The sequence below is a fragment of the Myotis yumanensis genome, unplaced genomic scaffold, assembly GCF_028538775.1.
Source record: "Myotis yumanensis isolate MYYU_CA2020_CCGP unplaced genomic scaffold, mMyoYum1.0.hap1 SCAF_3, whole genome shotgun sequence".
NCBI classification, from domain to species: Eukaryota; Metazoa; Chordata; class Mammalia; order Chiroptera; family Vespertilionidae; genus Myotis; species Myotis yumanensis.
In genome coordinates, this window is record NW_027223754.1 from 12,546,170 (window position 1) to 12,566,586 (window position 20,417).

Consider the following 20,417-nt stretch of genomic DNA (forward strand, 5'->3'; position numbering starts at 1 on the left):
TATGTTGGTGAATGGTCTTTTTATTTTGAAAATATTTATTTGGGGGATTACTTTTTTTAATTTGGGCAACTGAACAGAACTCAGTAACGTCATTAACTGTAGCTAATTATTGAAAAATCAATCTGGGCCTTCTGCATTTCAACAGTGGTGGCTTATTCTTTATTAATGCTTCAACTGGATTTTAAGAATTGATTCCTATCTCTAAGAATGCATTTATTCTGAAAGATTTATAAAGTAAATGCACTTGGCATAACTTACTGTGGCTTCTTTTTAAAGCTGATCCAATATAGCAGGTATCTAATTGGTTTCTTTTTATCTTCACCTCAAAAAAAAACAAAAACGAATTATGAAGATTGCCTTTTGAATAGCCGCGTAGTTGCTGAACTTCATAGTTTTTATCACTATTGGTTTCTGTCTCTAAGAAGTAATATTTTATAACTTTTATAAGAGGAACATTATGACTTTTACTAAATGTAGCTTTGCATAAAAGATACTTAGCTGATAACGTTTTTAGGGTTCCTGAGCCATTAATTCTGGGCTTACTATCTTGTTAAATCTACTAGATGAAGGGTTAGCAAAATATGGCCTGCAGGCCCAAACCAGCCTGCTGCCTGTTTTTGTAGGCCAGTGAGATGAGAATGGTTTTTACAATTTTAAAATGGTTGGGAAGAAACTATTTCCTGATGTGAAAATTATATGAAAATTAAATTTTAGTGCCCATAAATAAAGTTTTCTTGGGATGCAGCCACAATCCTTTATGCACTACAGTGGGGAAGTTGAGTACAGAAAGCCCATACCATTCTTTTCACTTCACATTTCTGCTTGGTATGCTACAAAATCGTTTGGAGTGTACCACAATATTTTAAGGCACCTTAATGGATTATCTTACTAAATGATATGGTAAAATACTGTTTATCATGCAACTATAACTGTGCTAAGAAATACAACATGTTGCCATAAGCAGGCTAAAGCTCATCATAATATTCCCAATTCATGGGAAAGCAACAGTTAGGAGAATTGGAAACTTTAAAATATAACTCATCACAGCATAATTTCTGCAACCAAAGTCCGTTTACAAGTGGCTCAGGTGTTAGCCAAGCCAAGCCATTTACTGATGGTGAGTTGTATCACATTCTCTGAATGCAGTAGCCCAAAGGAATGTGGAAATAAAATTAGCCTTTTGATGAGAATAGCTGCTTGAAGAGTGAGGACATTGCATATAAAATAACAATTAGCCCAGCCTGTGTGGTTCAGAAGTTGAGCACCAACCTAAGAACCTAGAGGTCATGGTTCGATTCCTGATCAGGCACAGGCCTGGGTTGTGGGCTTGACTCCCCAGTAGGGGGCATGCAGGAGGCAGCGGATCAATGATTCTCCCTCTCCACTGCTCTCAAATGAATAAAATAATTATAAAACAAGACAAATGATTTTGAGTGTTCTTTGGCTGTTAAAGAGTCAGTACTGCCCAGCTGTTGGGAAACCAATGCAGAGTTTGAAGTGGCTGAAGAATTAGTTTCTACTAATAGTATCTGTGGAACAACTACAGGTGTGAATATGTTCAAAGAAGTTGAGAAGCTAGTAAGTCAGTACAACCTGAAGTGGAATCTAAGATGTGATGTAACTGATGGTGCTGAAAATATGCATGAACCAGGACAAAGTTCAGTTGGTCACAATTAAAAACTTGTGAAAAGGAACTAAGCTGTTTTCATTTGGCAGGAGCCCATTCCACTTGTGTCTTATGCCTTAGTTTTATTTTCTTCTAGACAAGAATTAGCATTGTTCATTATTAGCTGGTGTCTTTTATTACTGCAAAGATCATGTAGAAAGTAAATAGTCAAGCTTTAGCTAAATGGGTGTATACAGACATCCCTTCATCGGTTCTTTATAACTGTTCTGGACTCAGCCACATCTACTTCCTGCCTAAATGTGGTTTTTAAAGAACTTTAAAATATATTCCATGTTACACTAAGAATAGTTAATGTAATTAAGGTGGCTTTTTAAAAAAATCCTCACCCAAAGATACGTTTATTAATTTGAGAGAAACATCAATGTGAGAGAAAAACACAGATCAGTTGCCTCTCAAATACCCCCAACCAGGGACTGAAACCACAACCTGGGAAAATGCCCTGACCTGGAATTGAACCCACGACCTTTCAGTGTACAAGACAACACTCCAACCAACTGAGCTACACCAGCCAGGGCAAGGTTCCCTTTTTAAATATTCAATGTTCATTAAATGTTTAACTCATTTAAGATACTTTTAATACTAGGCGTTAGAGGCCTCTACATGATAGGAAGGGACGTGAAGCCTAAACTTGGACAACAGCCTTACTTTCATAGCCCAATAAAAAACCGAACTGAAGCTCTCTATGGGATCAGCAATTCAGCATCTACAGAATTCTACTTTAGCGCATTATGTTTTTTCTCATTTTAATTCAGCACCTTTATCTGTCAGACAGCTATTAAGTATTAATGAATTTCCTTGAGCTACTTACACTGATAAACCTTCCCTGCAAGATGCAATCTAAACCATAAAATAGTCCTGTTCTTCATGAGCAATGAGCTCCTTTATGTTGTTGGGTAAACCAGAGTTTAACATCACTTGTCAGAAGGCCATCTTTGGTTTGAGTAGTACTCAGAAATAATTCAATTCAGCAGATGAATAATCTTAGCCATCTCTCCCCACTCACCAACTGTAAACTAACAATACAGAACTACTTACTGAATACTGGCTATGAATAAGAACAAGGATCTATCACTGGGCATTCTCACCAGTTATTTTGTTTTTGCTGTCACTTTCCTGCAGTGAGAAAGGGCTGCAAGTGGCATCAAGTCTATTGGTATTGCCCAGATTATATTTTCGTTGGTATAACAATTAAAGGGTGTCAGAGATTGGGCTCTTAGTTGGCTTAGACCAGCGGTTCTCAACCTGTGGGGCGCGACCCCTTTGGGGGTCGAACGACCCTTTCACAGGGGTCGCCTAAGACCATCGGAAAACACATATATAATTACATATTGTTTTTGTGATTAATCACTATGCTTTAATTATGTTCAATTTGTAACAATGAAATTGGGGGTCACCACAACATGAGGAACTGTATTAAAGGGCCTCGGCATTAGGAAGGTTGAGAACCACTGGCTTAGATTCTAGCATTATGGTAGAGCATCCTCTTTACATCCTCTTGTTTGAGGATTAAAAAAAATCTATATCAGAGCCTCTTCATGTTCATAATTTTGATCCACAAATTTCGTTTGAAACAAGCTTGCTGGAATTCATCCCGGGATGCCCACTGGCTACATTTCTATACGATAACAAACCCATCCTGGCAGAGGGAAGGGAAGTGCACAGTTTGGACCATTATAAAGTATAACACAACTTCCTGTGTCTGGTAACCAAATAAGATCCTTGAGTAAAAAAAATAAATTCTAATGGAATCCTAGTGGGACCAGATCGCTTAGTTTTAAAATAAAATAAAAATTGTTAGCATGTGCGTAATGCTTTTAATAAGTTACATGATCAAATTGCTAAAATGTCTGTGAAAGTTAGAATCTGAATTTTTACCACCACGTTTAAAATAATTCTAGTGGTATGTTTGTAAAAGAGTAACAAGCAGTTAGAGTGTGTATGTGGTCTGCTTCCACACGGAAGAGGAAGTACGTTCTAAATTGTCCACGGGGGTGGGAAAGCAGTGTAGGTGTTTTCTGCAGGAGGATCTTACCTGGAGACATGTTCTTTGTGCAAATCCATTGTCCAAATGTGTTACTGTGGACAAAAACGTTAGCAGATTAAAATCTGTTGTCCAGGGGTAGCTGGTATGGCCACACTGAATACCTTCTTTATGGTTTTCCAGGCAAGTGGATTTGCTACATTGACCATTTATGTGGTTCATGTATTGGGTTTAAAAAATCATAACGGTATTAGAACTTTCACTTTTGTAAGTAAATATTTGATAAGATGTGTATATTGAAGACATTCTGTAACTTCAGAATCAGCTCAGCAAGTTTACATGTATTTCAAAATTTGCTAGCTTATGATATAATGGAGTAACAGTTTTTCATGGGCTCTTTTGAGCATGAATCACATGATTACTAGCTTAAATTTTTATGAACATGGTTTATAAATCCTTTCATTTTCTTAGTGACGATAGTTTTGCCAAACATATGCCGTATTTCCAATACTTGTCTGTTGATTACAGTGTACTTGAGTTTTACAGTCTGTACCAACTGTCCTTGGAATCATTTTACTACTACTGAGTAATTTTCTCATCTTGTCACCCATTTCTCCTCAGAAAACCTGTGTTACGGCAGGTTATAGACATGAATTTTGCCTGTAGTAAGCAGCTAACTCTGGTACACTATTGGAAACCGTGTATCTATCTGTGAAGCAGTTCAGAGGGTCGTGCAGAGCAACTTCATACAGACAGCTAGTGAAGGCGATCAACCAGACTTTATTACGGCGTAACAGCAGGGAATTCGTGGGTAAGCGCTGCCTTGAATGTCTCACCATTGTATTTAGATGCAATTTTTCTTTAACTTATCTTTGAAAAACCAAACCCCCTTTCACTGAACAATGGCAAATAGTTAACGAATAGGTACATTTTATAAGTATGCTTTATTCACTCAAGTAAAATTTATACTGCATATCTAATAAGATATGCCATCTTTAAAAATTATAACCCCCTGGAACTGTAAACCCCACCCTCACTAAACAAACAAACAAAAAACCATTAAAGATTATTTACTGTATGAAACAAAAAGGGAACCATTGAAACTTAATGAAAATTTTTTATTTTTAAAAATGTTCTCAAATCCGAATCTAATGTGTATTGGCTTTATGTATTTCAATAATTACATGAATGACCTAAATGGGGAAATGATGAACAGTACTCTAGCAAGGTAAAGAATAGAAATCTCCCTTTCTCCCCCCTAGCTTCTAGTTTGACAATAGGGAACATCTAACAATCCTATTCCAATAAAAACAGCAATAGTACTGTGCTTTGAAAAATATCTGGTTGCATATCATTCTTAATATGTCACATAATGCTGTTGCCCTTAAGACTTCAAACAGTAGCTATAGGTTCCAACCTGGCACTTCAGGTAATGAAAAATGATGACCAAAAAATGCTTTAAGTTAAAAGTAAAAATATATCTTATGAAATTTCTCGAAGCAGATTGTCAGATTAAAATATTTAGCTTTAAAAAATCTGGAAAAAAAAACAAAAACACAAAAAAACTGCCATCCTATTGTTCAAATAATTGCACTCAAATGACCTAGAAAATGGACTGGACCGATTCTTCCATTAACTCATTTTAAACTCTTTGTATTTTTAGCAAGGATGAGTAATTACAAGGGTCTATTATTACTCCATTATCCTCTGGCCTTCTAACCTCTTTTGTCTAACTCAGAATTTGAAAAGTTTAATACCATTTTCCCTTTGATTAAATACCAGTTCCTTAGCTGTGTAGTTTTTAAAAGGTAATCTGCTTTAAATTCTGAAAATCGGTACCAAAAAAATGTACACAGCTTATTCTAATCACTAACATTTATAAAACTTACACTCCAACAAATTAAAAAAGAGTAAATAAAACTTTTTTTTTTTTTAAATAGTGCATACAAGGCACAAGAGCTTCTTAGTATATTTACTGAAGCCTAAGATTTTGGCATCAACAAACACACCACTTCAGTTTATCTGAAACTCAATTTCCAAACAGCACACCATTTACTTATGTTTAACTAAATTTCCAAAAGTGTATAATTTTTGATTAGCATCATTTAATCTTAATAGATGACGAACTATATATTTAAACTGTCATACCTTTGATGAGAGAACACAGAAATAATATCAATATAAATGGAGGATTAATTGATTGACCCATCAGGAATTCTTAACAGAAATTAGATATTTTTGCTATGTTCAATAAAAATAAAATAAAAAAACTTTAAAAAATGTTAAGCCCTGGCCAGTTTGGCTCCGTTGGTTGAGTGTCGTCCCATGCACCAAAAGGTTGCTGGTTCCATTCCAGGTCAGGGCACATGCCTGGGTTGCGGGCTTGATTCCCAGCAGGGGGCGTGCAGGAGGCAGCCAATGGATATTTCTTGCATCAGTGTTTCTCTCCCTCTTCCTCTCTTTCTAAAATCAATAAAAACATTTAAAAATTTTTTTAAGCCAAACTGGCTAAGGAGTATCATAAAAAATAAACCGATTTTCATAATTGTTATAGATTTCTCCCAATTTAAGAAGAGATGAAAAATATATTTCAGATGTAATAGAAATGTATTCTTTCTGACAAAACTTTTCTGGCGAGTTGCTTATCAGTGAGCTCGAGCATCAATGATCATACTTATTTTCTAGTAGGGAACAAAAGCTAGAATTAGATTAAAGTCTAGCAAAAATGGATGGTGATCTTCAACTATAGGTCATTTGGAACTTGTAATAAATTCACTCCATCTGGATTGACATCAGAAGGAATAAACAAAGAAGTCTGTTTGGCTACCTCCATGTTTTCATAGGTAACAGGTTTTACGAATAAACTTATCATTATAATGTGACTAGAAACCTTTTCAACCTCAGTTTCTTCATCTTAATTTTCTGGATGAAAATTGTGATAAATTGTGCTACCGAATTATTTGGGTGAAAACTGGTCCATGAATTTACTCAAAGTTTTTATGATAGAAGGTATTTTTGCCCTTGATCCATAAGACACAATTATTTTTAATATTTCACAGAAATTTGTGTTAGTTGAGACAATCTGTATCCTGATTTTAAAAAGGTGATGTTTTAAGCAACAGCTCGGAGAGAAGTAATCAATTTATATTCTGCGTATCCAGCCAAAGGGAAATGGGACAACTGGTCAACGGTGCCCTCCTGTGGGAAGCCTCTTCGTCCATCTACAGCACTGATACCTAGAAATGAAACAGAAACCATGAAACTATTGTGTTAACGATTTTAAAAACAACAACTCATCCATTCAAACAAACTCACTGCTGCAATAACATCCCTTGTTCAAAATTGTTTTCTATACTAGAAGACTCAGTAGATGTGTTCTTGAATATAGCCCTCGACATCAATGCCTTCAAACTATATTGTGCATATACAAGACCAGAGGACCTTGTTAGAATGCAGAAGATGCAGATTCTGGTTCGGTAGGACTAGAAGCAGTGATGGCGAACCTATGACACGCGTGTCAGAGGTGACACTCGAACTCATTTTTTTGGTTGATTTTTCTTTGTTAAATGGCATTTAAATATATAAAATAAATATCAAAAATATAAGTCTTTGTTTTACTATGGTTGCAAATATCAAAAAATTTCTATATGTGACACGGCACCAGAGTTAAGTTAGGGTTTTTCAAAATGCTGACACGCCGAGCTCAAAAGGTTCGCCATCACTGGACTAGAATGAGGTCCAGCATCCTGCGTTTCTATTAAGCTCTCAGGTGAGGGCAATGATACTGGTTTGGGGCCCCAATTTGAGAGGTAGGGTTCTTCTGCATTTGTCTGAGGGCCACTACACATTTAGGAGTGACAGATGAGTTAGAAGAGGGACTTAAGGAAATATGTCTGAAATTTCATGTGCATAGAAACACAGCAATTTTTGTTTATAATTTATAAGAGGGAAGGTTGGATAGCCTAAATTGAGTCTCTACTTTAGCACTACTATAAGTCTAGGTACATTATAATTATCTGGGACATATGCTGACTAAGAAATAATATATAAAAGGCCACAGGTTATTTACTAATGTAGTTCAAAAAGAGAACAGAATATGAAGATAACATTTAGTAAGGTAGTTAAATTAAGCATATGTTCAATATAAATGTGCACTGAATGAATTTCAAGTTAAAGATGTAAAGCAGAAAAGCTATTTTAAAAACTATTTGGAAAAACTATACCTTAGGAAAATGCAATTTTTTAAAAAAAGAAACATTTTACTGTCTCTGGTTATATCAATAGAATGAAAAGTATGACAACAGAAAGTCACTTTTTAATGTCAATGCAGCTGACTTGTGCCGTCCTATGGTTATTAAGACCATTATGTCTTATATTCAAATGCAATAAAATCAAGTTTTTGTGAGACTGTTAATTTTAACAACGTCATTTTACCACGTATTTACAAAATCCTTATTTAGAACCTACTACATGTCTGGTACTTGGCAAAGTGTGGAGGATAATCATGAACAAATGCAACAGCGGTCTTGTGTCAATACACTGGGGCATCTACATGACACGATATTACGATGTAAACTTGTAAAATATTTAACACGTGACCTCCCAAACAATGGTGATTATTACTAATAATTCAAAATACTAAGGAAATTCCTATAAAACTTTGCATGCTTTACAGACCTATGTTCTGTAAAACATTTGTGGTATTGGTTGGTGATTCATATTTGTTTATTCATAGTTACATTTTAAGAATCATTTCCAGAAATTTAATAGTGTGTCTTTGCCATTTAACCTTATAAGAAGATTACATTTTCACTCCCCTAACCATAGTTGTGATGAACCCGATCCACTCTGCCATAATGTATAGTCATCCAACACCAAAACAGTCAATGGGCAAATGGCCAGATCCGTGTTTTGCTGTTACTTAGAGCTACTCATTAAAACCAAACAAAACAAATTTTAAAAGATTTTAAAAAACAGATTTTGAGGGTTAAAATGGGTTAAAAAAACAAACACAGAAACTAAAAAAACACACTCAGCCATGAAATACTTTGACACGAATGATTTTGTTTGAGGTGCAACTGTCTCACTTCTCATAGACTTTGGGATTCTAGATTGAAGTTTTATAAATAGAGAGTTGTTTTGATAACCTTGATGTATTTGTAGTTGTTATAATGGTAGATATAGCTGTTTGTTTTGTCTACATGTTTATGGCTTTGCTCCAAAGGGGCGCTTTACTGTACCTTTCTATTGACTGCAGGCTTATAAGTAGGTTATGTATTAAAGAAACTGATTTTGAAGTACAGGCTTTTAAAAATTATAGTATAATGGAAGTGATTTGGAATGCCTATATTTTAAGAATGACACATGCTGTGGGGTGGGTCCCACTGTGACCAAAAAGAGGGTAAAAGGTCTACACTAACAGTATGTGATTCTCTTGTACTGAGACCCAGTGAGATTCTGCTGATGAGTGATCAAAGACATGACCACTATATATCCCGAAGGACAGAAACATTTTTTTTAAAATTGTACAATCCTATGAAATGTTAAGAGAATTGACATGTAAACATCAACATTTCAGGATCAATCCTTGCCAGTGAATGTATTACTATAAAAATGAATTTGTTCATCAACTTATTTGGGGTCAGCTAAGACATCTTTTAATTTGAATCACTCAAAAATAAATAATGCTTATGGAAACAATTTGCCCTATGAGAATTAGAAAAGTGTGAAAAATATAAAACATAAAGGAAAAGCTTAACTTACTTTCATACAATAGGAATTTGTTTTGTTTGAAGAGTTAAGTCTCATTCTCCATGGTCAATGCAGGATTGCTCATCCCTTCAAGAAAGAACTTGAATTAGCATTTTTTTTTTGGTTGCTTTTGAACAAATAGGCAGAGATTTGTTTATTCATCCGTGAGTTTTCCTAGTACATGGTATGGGTGTTTATAAATAAGATGGTAATATAAACACACACACGAGAAACAGTGTAGGCCACAACCACTGTCACCAAAAAAAAAAGAGATGTATACCTGAAGGAAAAGGTACATTGAACTTGGCACTTCCCACTATCATAAATCATTGTTTCCTAATTCTTCCTTGACCTACCTCATTCTAGTTAAACTAATCTTTGAGCCCTTCCTCACCTCGTCTTTCTCATGTTTCTCTTCTTTTACATCATTTTTTTAACTTTAGTTTCTCATTCACCTACCAAAGTAACAGAAATATTAATCCAAGAAGCCAACTACTAACAGCATGAATCCTTCTTCATCCCCCCAAAAAATTGACCTGCAACTATATATCATTTCTTTGCCTCTAAGGAAACTGATGAATTCAAAAGGCAAATAGGTGTCATCAATTTTTGTCCTTCCCATAGATCAGAAAATGGAATGGCAGGTTTGAAGGTAAAGAGAGACCAAATTATGAATACTCAAAATGATGGGATCCTCTGAGGGAATATACTGGATGGGGCAAAAGTAGGTTTAGAGTTATAAATACACAAAACACAGAATTTATAATTGTATTATTATTTTTAATTATTGTATTATTTCCCATTTGAATAACTAAACCTACTTTTGCCCGACCCTTTAAAAAAAAAACAAGACTTTTGGTCAGGGCACATACAAGAATCAACCAATAAGTAAGTGGGACAAAAAAAACAAAAAACAAAAAAAAACAAGACTTCTTAAAGAAAGCCAATATTTTAGGAGAATATGACTGATTATCCTATGTAACAAAAGGCTAATATGCAAATAGCCTGAACGACGGAACAACCGAACAACTGGTCACTATGAGGAGCGCTGACCACCAAAGGGCGCGCACAGAACATGGCAGGCATCGGCAGCGGCAAGATGGTGGAGGTGAGCGGGGGCACCAGACCAAGGCGGGGCGCCGGTCGCTGTCATTGGGGTGAGCCTCTGGTGGTTACTGAAAATTCTTTTCTCCCGCATGCTGCGGTCCAGCCTAGTGCTCGCACCCACTGACAGTGTCGCCCCCTCTCATACCTGCTGCTGGCACCAGCACCAATTGCTCCGCACTGTCAGCGGGTGCGAGTGGGGCTGGCACCGTTAGTGCAAGGGAGCAGCAGGAGTGGGGCTGCCAGCAGACAGAGAACTATGGTAGGAGGGGCAGGGCGGGAGTACAGAGGATGGGCCGAGACCTGCCCCTGTGCCCACCGCAGACTCGCAGCGTGCACTGGGCCCCTAGTCTATATAATAAAAGCCTAAGTGATCATTAAGGCGGAAAGACCAGAACGACTGGTCACTATGATGCACACTGACCACCTGGGGGCAGACACTCAATGCAGGAGCTGTCCCCTGGTGGTCAGTGTGCTCCCACAGGGGAGTGCAGCTCAGCCAGAAGCTGGGCTCATGGCTGGCGAGCAGAACGGCAGGAGCCTCTCCCGCCTCCGCCGCAGTGCTAAGGATGTTCAACTGACGGCTTAGGCCGCTCCCAAGCTGTCAGTTGGACATCCCCTGAGGGCTCCCAGACTGCGAGAGGGCACAGGCCCGGCTGAGGGGCCCCCCCTGACCCCCGAGTGCATAAATTTCATGCATCAGGCCTCTAGTATATTTAATAAAGACCTTATAATTTTTAATCAAGACAATCCATTTTTTTTTTCACCATTACTAAATCCCAAAGAGACATCAAGGAAACCAGTAAATAAAGTGCAGTTAGCTAAAACTAAGCAGTGCTAAGAGAGAGTCTGAAGGAAAGAACAGGAATGAAGGAGAAAGGATTGAGGAATTCAATTAGTCAACCTAGTGAGTTTTTGGCTAACATTGTCTCAATGGTGAATGAGTGGTTTCATACTCATTTATAGGGACACCATACACATTTACTCACACCTGCATGTTTGACCACATTGTTTTTGCTTAAGCCTTCCCAAACCTGGGAAATAAGTAGTGTTTTCAAGATAAGGAAGCTAAATCTAAAAGTTTAGGTAACTTCAAATACCACCTACTAATTAGGTGCCCAAATTGGGATTTGAAATCAAGTCTGTCCAGCTTCAAACCTTGCCGTTCTTTGCCAATAAAGAAGTAATCAAAAGATTAAAATTTACAGCAATAACAAGGGAACTATGAAGAAAATACATGTAGCTAAAGTTATGGTAATTATGCAGTCACTTTGACATTTTGAAATTGGATAGAAACCTTGGGTAAAAGAACTGCATAATTTGAAATCCTTTACAGCAGATATTTTTCAATCTTTTGTCTGAGTTGATTACATTTTTCCATTTTAAAAATTATACTTTGAATTTATTTCGATCATTTAGTATGCAGGAATAAAGACTTAGTTCTTTTTTTCTTTTTTTTCTTTTTTTCCCCCCCACCCTTGACAAGCCCTTGCCCTCCCTTACCCCCCAGTGTCTTATGTCCATTAGTTATGGTTATATGGATGCATACAAGTCCTTCGGTTGATCTCTTAAGACTTAGTTCTTTAAGCTGGAAAAAAACACAGTGTAGATCTATCTTTCACAAAACGATTTTCAAGAGCTAACAGACATTCAAGTACTTCCCAAATAGAAGTTCCTGAAAATAACTCTAAATTTACACTGAAAGTCAGACTGTAAAGCAAGAAAAATCCTATAGGAAATATAATGGAATGTTTTTCACTACTTTAACCTTTTAAAAATAAAATATTTCCGGAAAGCCGAACAGGCACACCCTTACCAGCTTTATCTTTCCCCGGGTTTGTGCTGCTCTCTGTCCAAGACTGAGAATCAGTAAGGAGGTGGCTCTGGGACTCTCTCAATGGCTTTGCAGGAAATTGATGGTTTTCAGGACTGAAGAAGAATAATCATCATCACAATCATCACATTAACTCTCGACAATATTAAGGTGTTTCTCAGCGTGTGGAACTCAAACCACTGTGGTGCGAGATCATTGGAGGAGTTACCCAGGAGAACTGGGGGGACACAGGAACAATTAAATCATCCTGGCTCGAAATGAGAAAAAGTGTTCTCTATTTAGTTCTCTTTTCATTCTGATGACAATAAGGTGACAACCTGCAACTCTGGCAAGTCTCCATTTTTAATACAAAAACTTGGCCTCCGCTTCAGACTTTAGCAGGTAAGGGAATCTAATTAGACCTAACAGTATTTCATTTCCAATTTTCCATTGTTATACTCTATTTATGACAAATTATACTGGTTTGTCATTTATGACAGTGGTATGAAGTCTGGTTTAAAAATAAATCTCAGTGCAAGTTTAAATAAACATATTTAAAGAAAAATGGTATTTTTAAGTGATATGTGGGTATGGAAAAAATCTATGAAGGTGATGGTAGAAAGATAAGTTTGAGGAAAAATTGGTCTAGTGTTTCGAAAGTGGCCTGACTGGTCTTGAACAAAGAATCCTCTATCCCCTGTAAGACTGAAACAACAAACTTGAGCATCATCTTGCAGGAGGTGTTGAAAACATCTGACCTTATCAGGTCTTTCAAGCCTGGTGTTTAATTTGGGAAAATGAAAGAGTCTTAAAAGAAGAACTTGAGTTTTAAAATTTAAGTACACATGCCACGTATTGACATATTGGATGGTATAAAAAAATAAATATATAAATTAAAATAACATGAGTTAGAAAAAAAAATACTGGCACAGAAACTATTATTTTAGAACACCCTGAAATACTAATTATAATACTGCTCAAAAGAAAAAAACTATTTAAAATTCCTCCAAGAATAATTTCACATATTTCGGTTGTCTGTAACTATTATTTTTTAAAGGATATGCTTTTGCATCTCAGATCTAAAATTTGAGAATATTTTAATTTTGTGCAGCTTTTACCTACCCTTATTAAAAATTTGAAAGCAAATCTTTTTTAAAAAACTATGTCTTCCATTCCTATGAACGTCTCTCGTTCCTTTTACTCTTAATTCTTTTGATTCCTCAGGAAAGAGGCCATCTACCAGGTATAGGAGAGTAAGTCCTGGTTTAGGGACTCCGTGGAGACTGATTGCTGGCATGGATCCATTCATTTAATGATATTCATTATCTATTACATCAATAAATAAAGTCTTTGATCTCATGTAAATTTCACTGTAACCGAGGAAGAATAATAATAAAGGAATAAATATATAATAAGTCAGGTGACAATACAAGCTATGACAACTAGTGTCCAGGGAAGTGTTGGAGCAGGTTACTCTTTTACAAAGGCTTTTCAAGGATGGCCTCTATTGTGAAGTTACACCTGAGTAGAAAGTGAATGAAGAGAAGGATTCTGGAGGAAGAACATTTAGGAAGAGGAATGAACAAGTACAAAGGCACTAAATAAGGGACATGCCTGGTGTATGAGGAACAGCCAAGATCTGTGTGTCCAAGGATTGTTACTGAGTAACAGTAGGGCTGACATCAGAGAGGTGCCGGGGGCCAGATTAGATAGAATGAGGTAAGGACATTCACTAGTCTTTATTCTGAGTAAGATGGGAAATCAATGGAGGTTTTTGAGCAGAAGAGGGACAAAATCTGATTTATGTTTCAAAAGGATCACGCTGACTTCTTAATGAATAGACTGGAGTAGGGAAAAAATGGAATCAGGAAGGTCAGGAAGAAATTGAAACAATTCATGTGAGAAATGATACAGATATATTTTGAGGGGGAATCTGATAGGGTTTGCAAATGGAGTAAATAAAGGAAAACTTAAGAAAGGAATCAGAATGAGTCCGGTGTTTCTGGCCAGAGTACCTGGGAGGACAGAGGTCACAAATACTGGTTCACGTATGGAAGAATGAGGAGAATCGGGCTTTGGTGGGTGTGAGGGTGTGGATGGCTGGAATCAGGAGTTCTGCTCTGCACCTGTTCAGCTGGCCATGACTTTTAGACACTGAAGTGGGAATGTTGAGTAGACAGCCAGATATAAAACTCTGGAGCACAGCGATCCCAACAATAACCATAGAAATTTTATATGGGCTAATCAGGGAGAATTATAAAATTCTGTAGCTGCCAAAATCCAATCTCAACATTTAAAGGAAACAGGAGAAGCCTGACCTCTTCAAGACCACCTGGCGAGGTAACAGTGCCAGAACCGGCTTCCTCTCCATACCCTGGGGACACGTCATGGGAGAGGTATGATCTCTAAAACCCAGAGTCTTAAACTACAAAAACCACTTAATAAAGATAAGAAGCATTATTGAAAACTACTGTTAAATTTTATGAAAGCTATGACAACATAACAAATAACTTATTAAAACTAGATTTTTCTGCACCAAAGTAAAGAAAACCATTAACATTTAGCTCCTGAGGAGTTTTCAAGCCAAAACTCTAAGAGCATGACCCAAAATACTCTGGTGCCTTTGAATGTCCCTGTGAAGCACATTAAAATCCCTCATTGATGGAGAGTCTGGTCTATACATAGCTCCCTCTAGGGGTGGGGTGGTGAATAGGTTTCATCTCCTGACAATCTATGATAATAAAAGCATAATATGCTAATTAGACCGGACAGCCGAATGACCTTCCGGATGTCATTCCGGACATCCTTCTGGATGAAGCCGTGGTGGCAGGGGCCGAGGCAGAGGCAGTTAGGGGTGATGAAGCAGGCAGGCGAGCAGTTAGGGGTGATGAGGCAAGCAGGCGAGTGGTTGGGGTGATCAGGCAGGCGGGCAGAGTGGTGAGGGGTGATCAGGCAGGCGGGCAGAGTGGTTAGGGGCAATCAGGCAGGCAGGCAGGTGAGCCGTTAGGAGCCAGCGGTCCCGGATTGTGAGAGAGTGCAGGCCAGGCTGAGGGACACCCCCGCCCCCCCCCCCCCATGCATGAATTTCGTGCACCGGGCCTCTGGTTTAAAATAATTTGGAATGGCCGCCAGGATCACTACTTTGAGACGCATTCTGGGGTCAGGCCAGGCTGCAGAGGAGAAATACTGTTGGCAATAAGAAATCCACACTAGCCCTAGCCGGCCTGGCTCAGTGGATAGAGCATCAGCCTGTGGACTGAAGGGTCCTAGGTTCGATTCTGGCCGGGGGCATATGCCTGGGTTGTGGGCTCAATCCCTAGTAGGGGCATGCAGGAGGCAGCCAATTGGTGATTCTCTCTCATCATTGATGTCTCTATCTCTCTCACCTTCTCCCTTCCTCTCTGAAATCAATAAAGAATTATATTTTTAAAAAAAAAGAAAAGAAAGAAATCCGCAATAGACGGGGAAGCACAGGTATAGGTGCATGCACACTGCATTCTGGCACCTAAGAAACTCTCTGATATTTAACTAAGAATGCTATTATGGTTATGCTTTTGCTATTGGATTTCATTAAAAATCAGAAGTATGCCATATTCAAATAACTGTCTTAATGATATAAAATTAGTTTTTAAAACTTATTCATATACGTATAGCATTTAAAACATTTAAGTAGTTTTGCCTTCTGCCAGTTAGCAGCCAAATCAGAATCAAATTTCAGGTTTTCCTTAGATTCTTGATAGACTAGAACCAAAACAGACTTAAAACACTGGCAAAAGTCTCCTGACTTTTAATACACTCCCAAGAGCCCTTCCCTTCTCTCCGCAGAAATGGCTCAGATAATGCCCAGAGGTCTGTGAAGAGCAGCAGGAAAAGGGTGCACAATGCTAACAAAACTGCTAACAAAAGAGCAGGTGTCTGGGATTCCATTCGTCCTCCAGAGGCCTGACCCAGGGAAGTTTCCTGGTCTCTTTCTAAGTTACCTGGAGAGTCAGAGGAAAGTCCACCTGGATCGGCTCACCTGACCGCCAGGCAAGCTAATCTGGACTTACTTTTTTTTTCTTTTAAGTACAATTTTTTAAAATAGTTTTTTTTATTAATTTCAGAGAGGAAGGAAGAGGGAGAAAGAGATAGAAACATCAACTATGAGAGTATCATTGATTAGCTGCCTCCTGAACACTCCCCACTGGGGATCGAGCCCACAACCTGGGCATGTGCCCTTGACCGGAATCGAACCTGAGACCCTTTAGTCCGCAGGTCGAGGCTCAATCTACTGAGCCAAACCGGCTAGGGCTTAAGTACAATATATTTTTTAAAAAATCGTAATATGCTTTGGTCAACTAAAATGTTTAGAGAATTAACAACCTGTTTACACAACACCCAGACTAATAACAGAATTTTTCAAGTATAACTAAAGCTCCTGATATTTTCCTCCCTCCTTCATTCCAAATAGAAACCACTGTAGTGAATTTTCTTATATTCTTAAAACTTTTCAAAGAAACATGTAACCCAAGGACAGGTGAGGATAACATATGTTATTGGAAAGTGAAGTAGAGGAAAACAATATGAGATTACTTTTTCGATGCTGGATTCAGTCCTGCAGGAGTGGACGGCTGTTCAGGATCTTGGTTCACAAGGCAAGTTGGGAAGGAGCAGCCATCGCCGAGACTATAATGGAAACAAACACTTACAACGGAGCCACGAAAACGCCAACGGAGTGAGACTCTGTTACAGCGCTCATGTCTGGGAGCAGAACACCGTTGCGTGATGGACCAAACGTGTGCCAGACACTGATTTCAATACAGTCTGTGTAGGGAGGTGAGTTAATTTATTTCCACATTGGTACAACAGTGAATCATAAAATAGTACGTTAAAAAACAGGAGGTCCTGTGCAGAATCATAGAGTCCCTTTGCTGGATTACTTTCATTGGTTTAATACCGGAAACATTTCACAACGAAATACCTTGAAAACACGGGTAGCAACCAGTACTTCTTCTCATCACCAAAAACTTGTCGCATATTTTTACTGAAACCCAAGCTGAATCCATTCTTATCTGTTCCATGTCGAAATACAGGACTTCTAAAAGCCTCTAAAAGAGACAGCAGAGCAATCACGTGAGTAATGAACATATAACTAGTAACCCGTTCCTTTAGAAGTGACTGAGTTAAATGAGGGCACTCGAAAATCAATGGCTAACCCCCTGAGGACTTATGTGCCGACCAGCAGCTCAGCAATGAAGATTGCCTGTACTGCTTTAAAAGAATCTAATGATTACACTTACTTTAATTTCTAAGTAACCTTTTAACTATTATAGCAGCAGATGGGCATTGCAGAAAACTAGAAAATACAAAAAGCAAGTAATTTACATCTTCTAATTCTTTTTTAGATACATGGGTGGATGGATATAGATATATACAAATCTACACAGGTTTTAACTAAAATAAGACTATACATACATTCTATAGCCTGCATTTTACAGTATGTTCCATTTTACAATCTCATTGACTCGTACCTTTTTTCCCAGCTAACCCAAAATATACTTTAAAGCTGGTTTGTCCAAACCAAGATCCAATGCAGAATCATACCATGTGTGTGACTATGCCCACACTGCATATGGAAGCTGAGGTGCAGAGAGGCTGTGGGACTTGCCCAAGATCACACAGGAAATGAATGATCACACAGAAAGTAAGTATCAGCATGCAACCTGAACAAGGCCATCAATGTTCTTCCCATGCTTCATTTTTTTCTGAGATGTAAAAATATAAAATTTTAATTTTTTGACTATGAATAAACGCATGCGTATAATGAGTTCTGTCCATCATGTAAAAAAGAAAACTCTAATTAGCAGAGTGAAGGTACTAAAAATATGTGGCAATTTCCAAGTTCCTTAGCATTTATCCCCCTAAGTCAGTGATGGCGAACCTATGACACGCGTGTCGGAGGTGACACGCGAACTCATTTTTTTGGTTGATTTTTCTTCGATAAATGGCATTTAAATATATAAAATAAATATCAAAAATATAAGTCTTTGTTTTACTATGGTTGCAAATATCAAAAACTTTCTATATGTGACACGGCACCAGAGTTTAGGGTTTTTCAAAATGCTGACACGCCAAGCTCAAAAGGTTCGCCATCACTGCCCTAAGTTATGTAGCTTTATGTATAACACAGGTTTATAACGGGAGGACCACATTGTAGGAAGTCCTTTCGGTGTTACAAGTTCAATCTACAAACTTGAGGAGTTAAAAGCTTCTAGAAGCAATTCATTTACTTTTGATAAATTAAAATTTAATTGTCCAACATCTATTTTGAAAGTAAGATACTTTGTTTAGAAATTACTTTATTATACCAATTTTCACCCTAATAGTATCTGCTATAAGAAGATTTCACCTGAATATTAAAAACTGTCATTCATTGGCCACAATTAATCTTCACTGACAATTATAATCATGGAATCTCACTGTTTGAAGTGTCCTTTAAGATCATAAGTCCTGGCTGTATTCCCAAACTCCCAACTTTAGTCTAGAAAACTCCAGTCAGCTTAGTCCCTGCTTACTCATCAAACCTCATAGTATATATTTTTTTGTTTAACTTTCTATGTATCAACCATGTGGGTAGTGTCTCAAACATTGCTAGGTCTCTTCCTACAGATTTCTGTAAAAATTGAGGTGAAATTTATAGAACATTGTGCACTGCTGGTGGGAATGCAGACTGGAGCAGCCACTGTGGAGAACAGTATGGCGTTTCCTCAAAGAACTAAAAATGGAACTCCCATTTGACCCAGTGATCCCACTTCTAGGAATATATCCCAAGAAACTAGAAACACCAAACAGAAAAGGATATATATACACCCCTATGTTCATAGCAGCACAATTGACCATAGCTAAGATTTGGAAACAGCCTAAGTGCCCATCAGCAGATGAGTGGATTAAAAAACTGAGGTACATCTACACAATGGAATACTGTGCTGCTATTAAAAAGAAGGAATTCTTACCATTTGCAACAGCATGAATGGAACTGGAGAGCATTATGCTAAGCAAAATAAGCCAGTCAGAGAAAGATAAATATCACATGGTCTCACTCATTTGTGGCATATAATGAACAACATAAACTGATGAACAAAAACAGATCCAGAGACAGAGAAGCATCAATCAGACCGTAAAACCTCAGAGGGAAGGTAGGGGAGGGTGGGGGTAAGGGGGAGAGATCAACCAAAGGACTTGTATGCATGCATATAAGCCTAACCAATGGACACACACACCAGGGGAGTGAGGGCATGAGTGGGGGGATGAGGGGGTGATGGGGGGATAAGGACACATATGTAATACCTTAATCAATAAAGAAAAAAATTTTAATCACTTTAAAGCACATAATTCAGTGACATTTAGTTCGTTCATGATTTTCTGCAGCTTCCACCTTTATCAAGTTCCAACATATTTTCTTCACCCCAGAGGAAACCATTAGGCAGTCACATGTTGTAGCATGTTTCAGTACTTCATTCCTTTCTATGGCTGAATACTATTCCACTGGAATATATGTAACCATATTTTTCCTATCCATTCATCCTTTGATGGGAATGTGGGTTGTTTCCACCTTTTGGCTAATGCAAATAGTACTGCTATGAACATTGATGTACATATTATCTGCTGATTGCTGTTTTCCATTATTTTGGGTACATACCTAAGACTGGAATTGCTGGGTCATATGGTAATTCTATATTTACCATTCTGAGGAATTGCCAAAGTGTTCTCACAGTGACCGCGCACTTTTAAATTCCCACCAGCAATATGTGAAGGTTCCAAATTCGCCACATCCTCACCAAAGCTTGTGGGTTATTTTTAATATCCATCCAAGAGGGTATGAAGGGGTACTCTCTGTGGTTTTGATTTTTATTTCCCTAATAACTAATGACACGGAGCATGTTTTTAGGTGTTTGTTGGCCATTGGTATATTTTCTTTAGAGAAATGTCTTTTTAAATGTCTATTGAAATCCTTTGCAAATTTTAAAACTGGGCTTGTTTCTCTTGTTGTTGAGTTGTAATATTTACATATTCTGGATACTCGGCCCTTGGACATAAGATTT

The 20,417-nt window shown here is 37.7% G+C and overlaps 1 protein-coding gene across 1 annotated transcript in view; it reads right to left on the reverse strand.

The window, feature by feature from the left end:
- Positions 1-4,765: 4,765 nt before the first annotated feature.
- ZDHHC2 (zinc finger DHHC-type palmitoyltransferase 2) overlaps positions 4,766-20,417 on the reverse strand; it is a 55,455-nt gene continuing 39,803 nt past the window's right edge. Inside the window, exons 9-13 of the mRNA XM_070408294.1 lie at positions 17,297-17,423; positions 16,909-17,001; positions 12,340-12,452; positions 9,432-9,506; positions 4,766-6,904 (exon numbers count right to left, since the gene is read on the reverse strand). Coding sequence (XP_070264395.1) covers positions 9,466-9,506; positions 12,340-12,452; positions 16,909-17,001; positions 17,297-17,423 — 374 coding nt within the window. The 3' untranslated portion in view covers positions 4,766-6,904; positions 9,432-9,465. The remainder of the gene's footprint in view (positions 6,905-9,431; positions 9,507-12,339; positions 12,453-16,908; positions 17,002-17,296; positions 17,424-20,417) is intronic.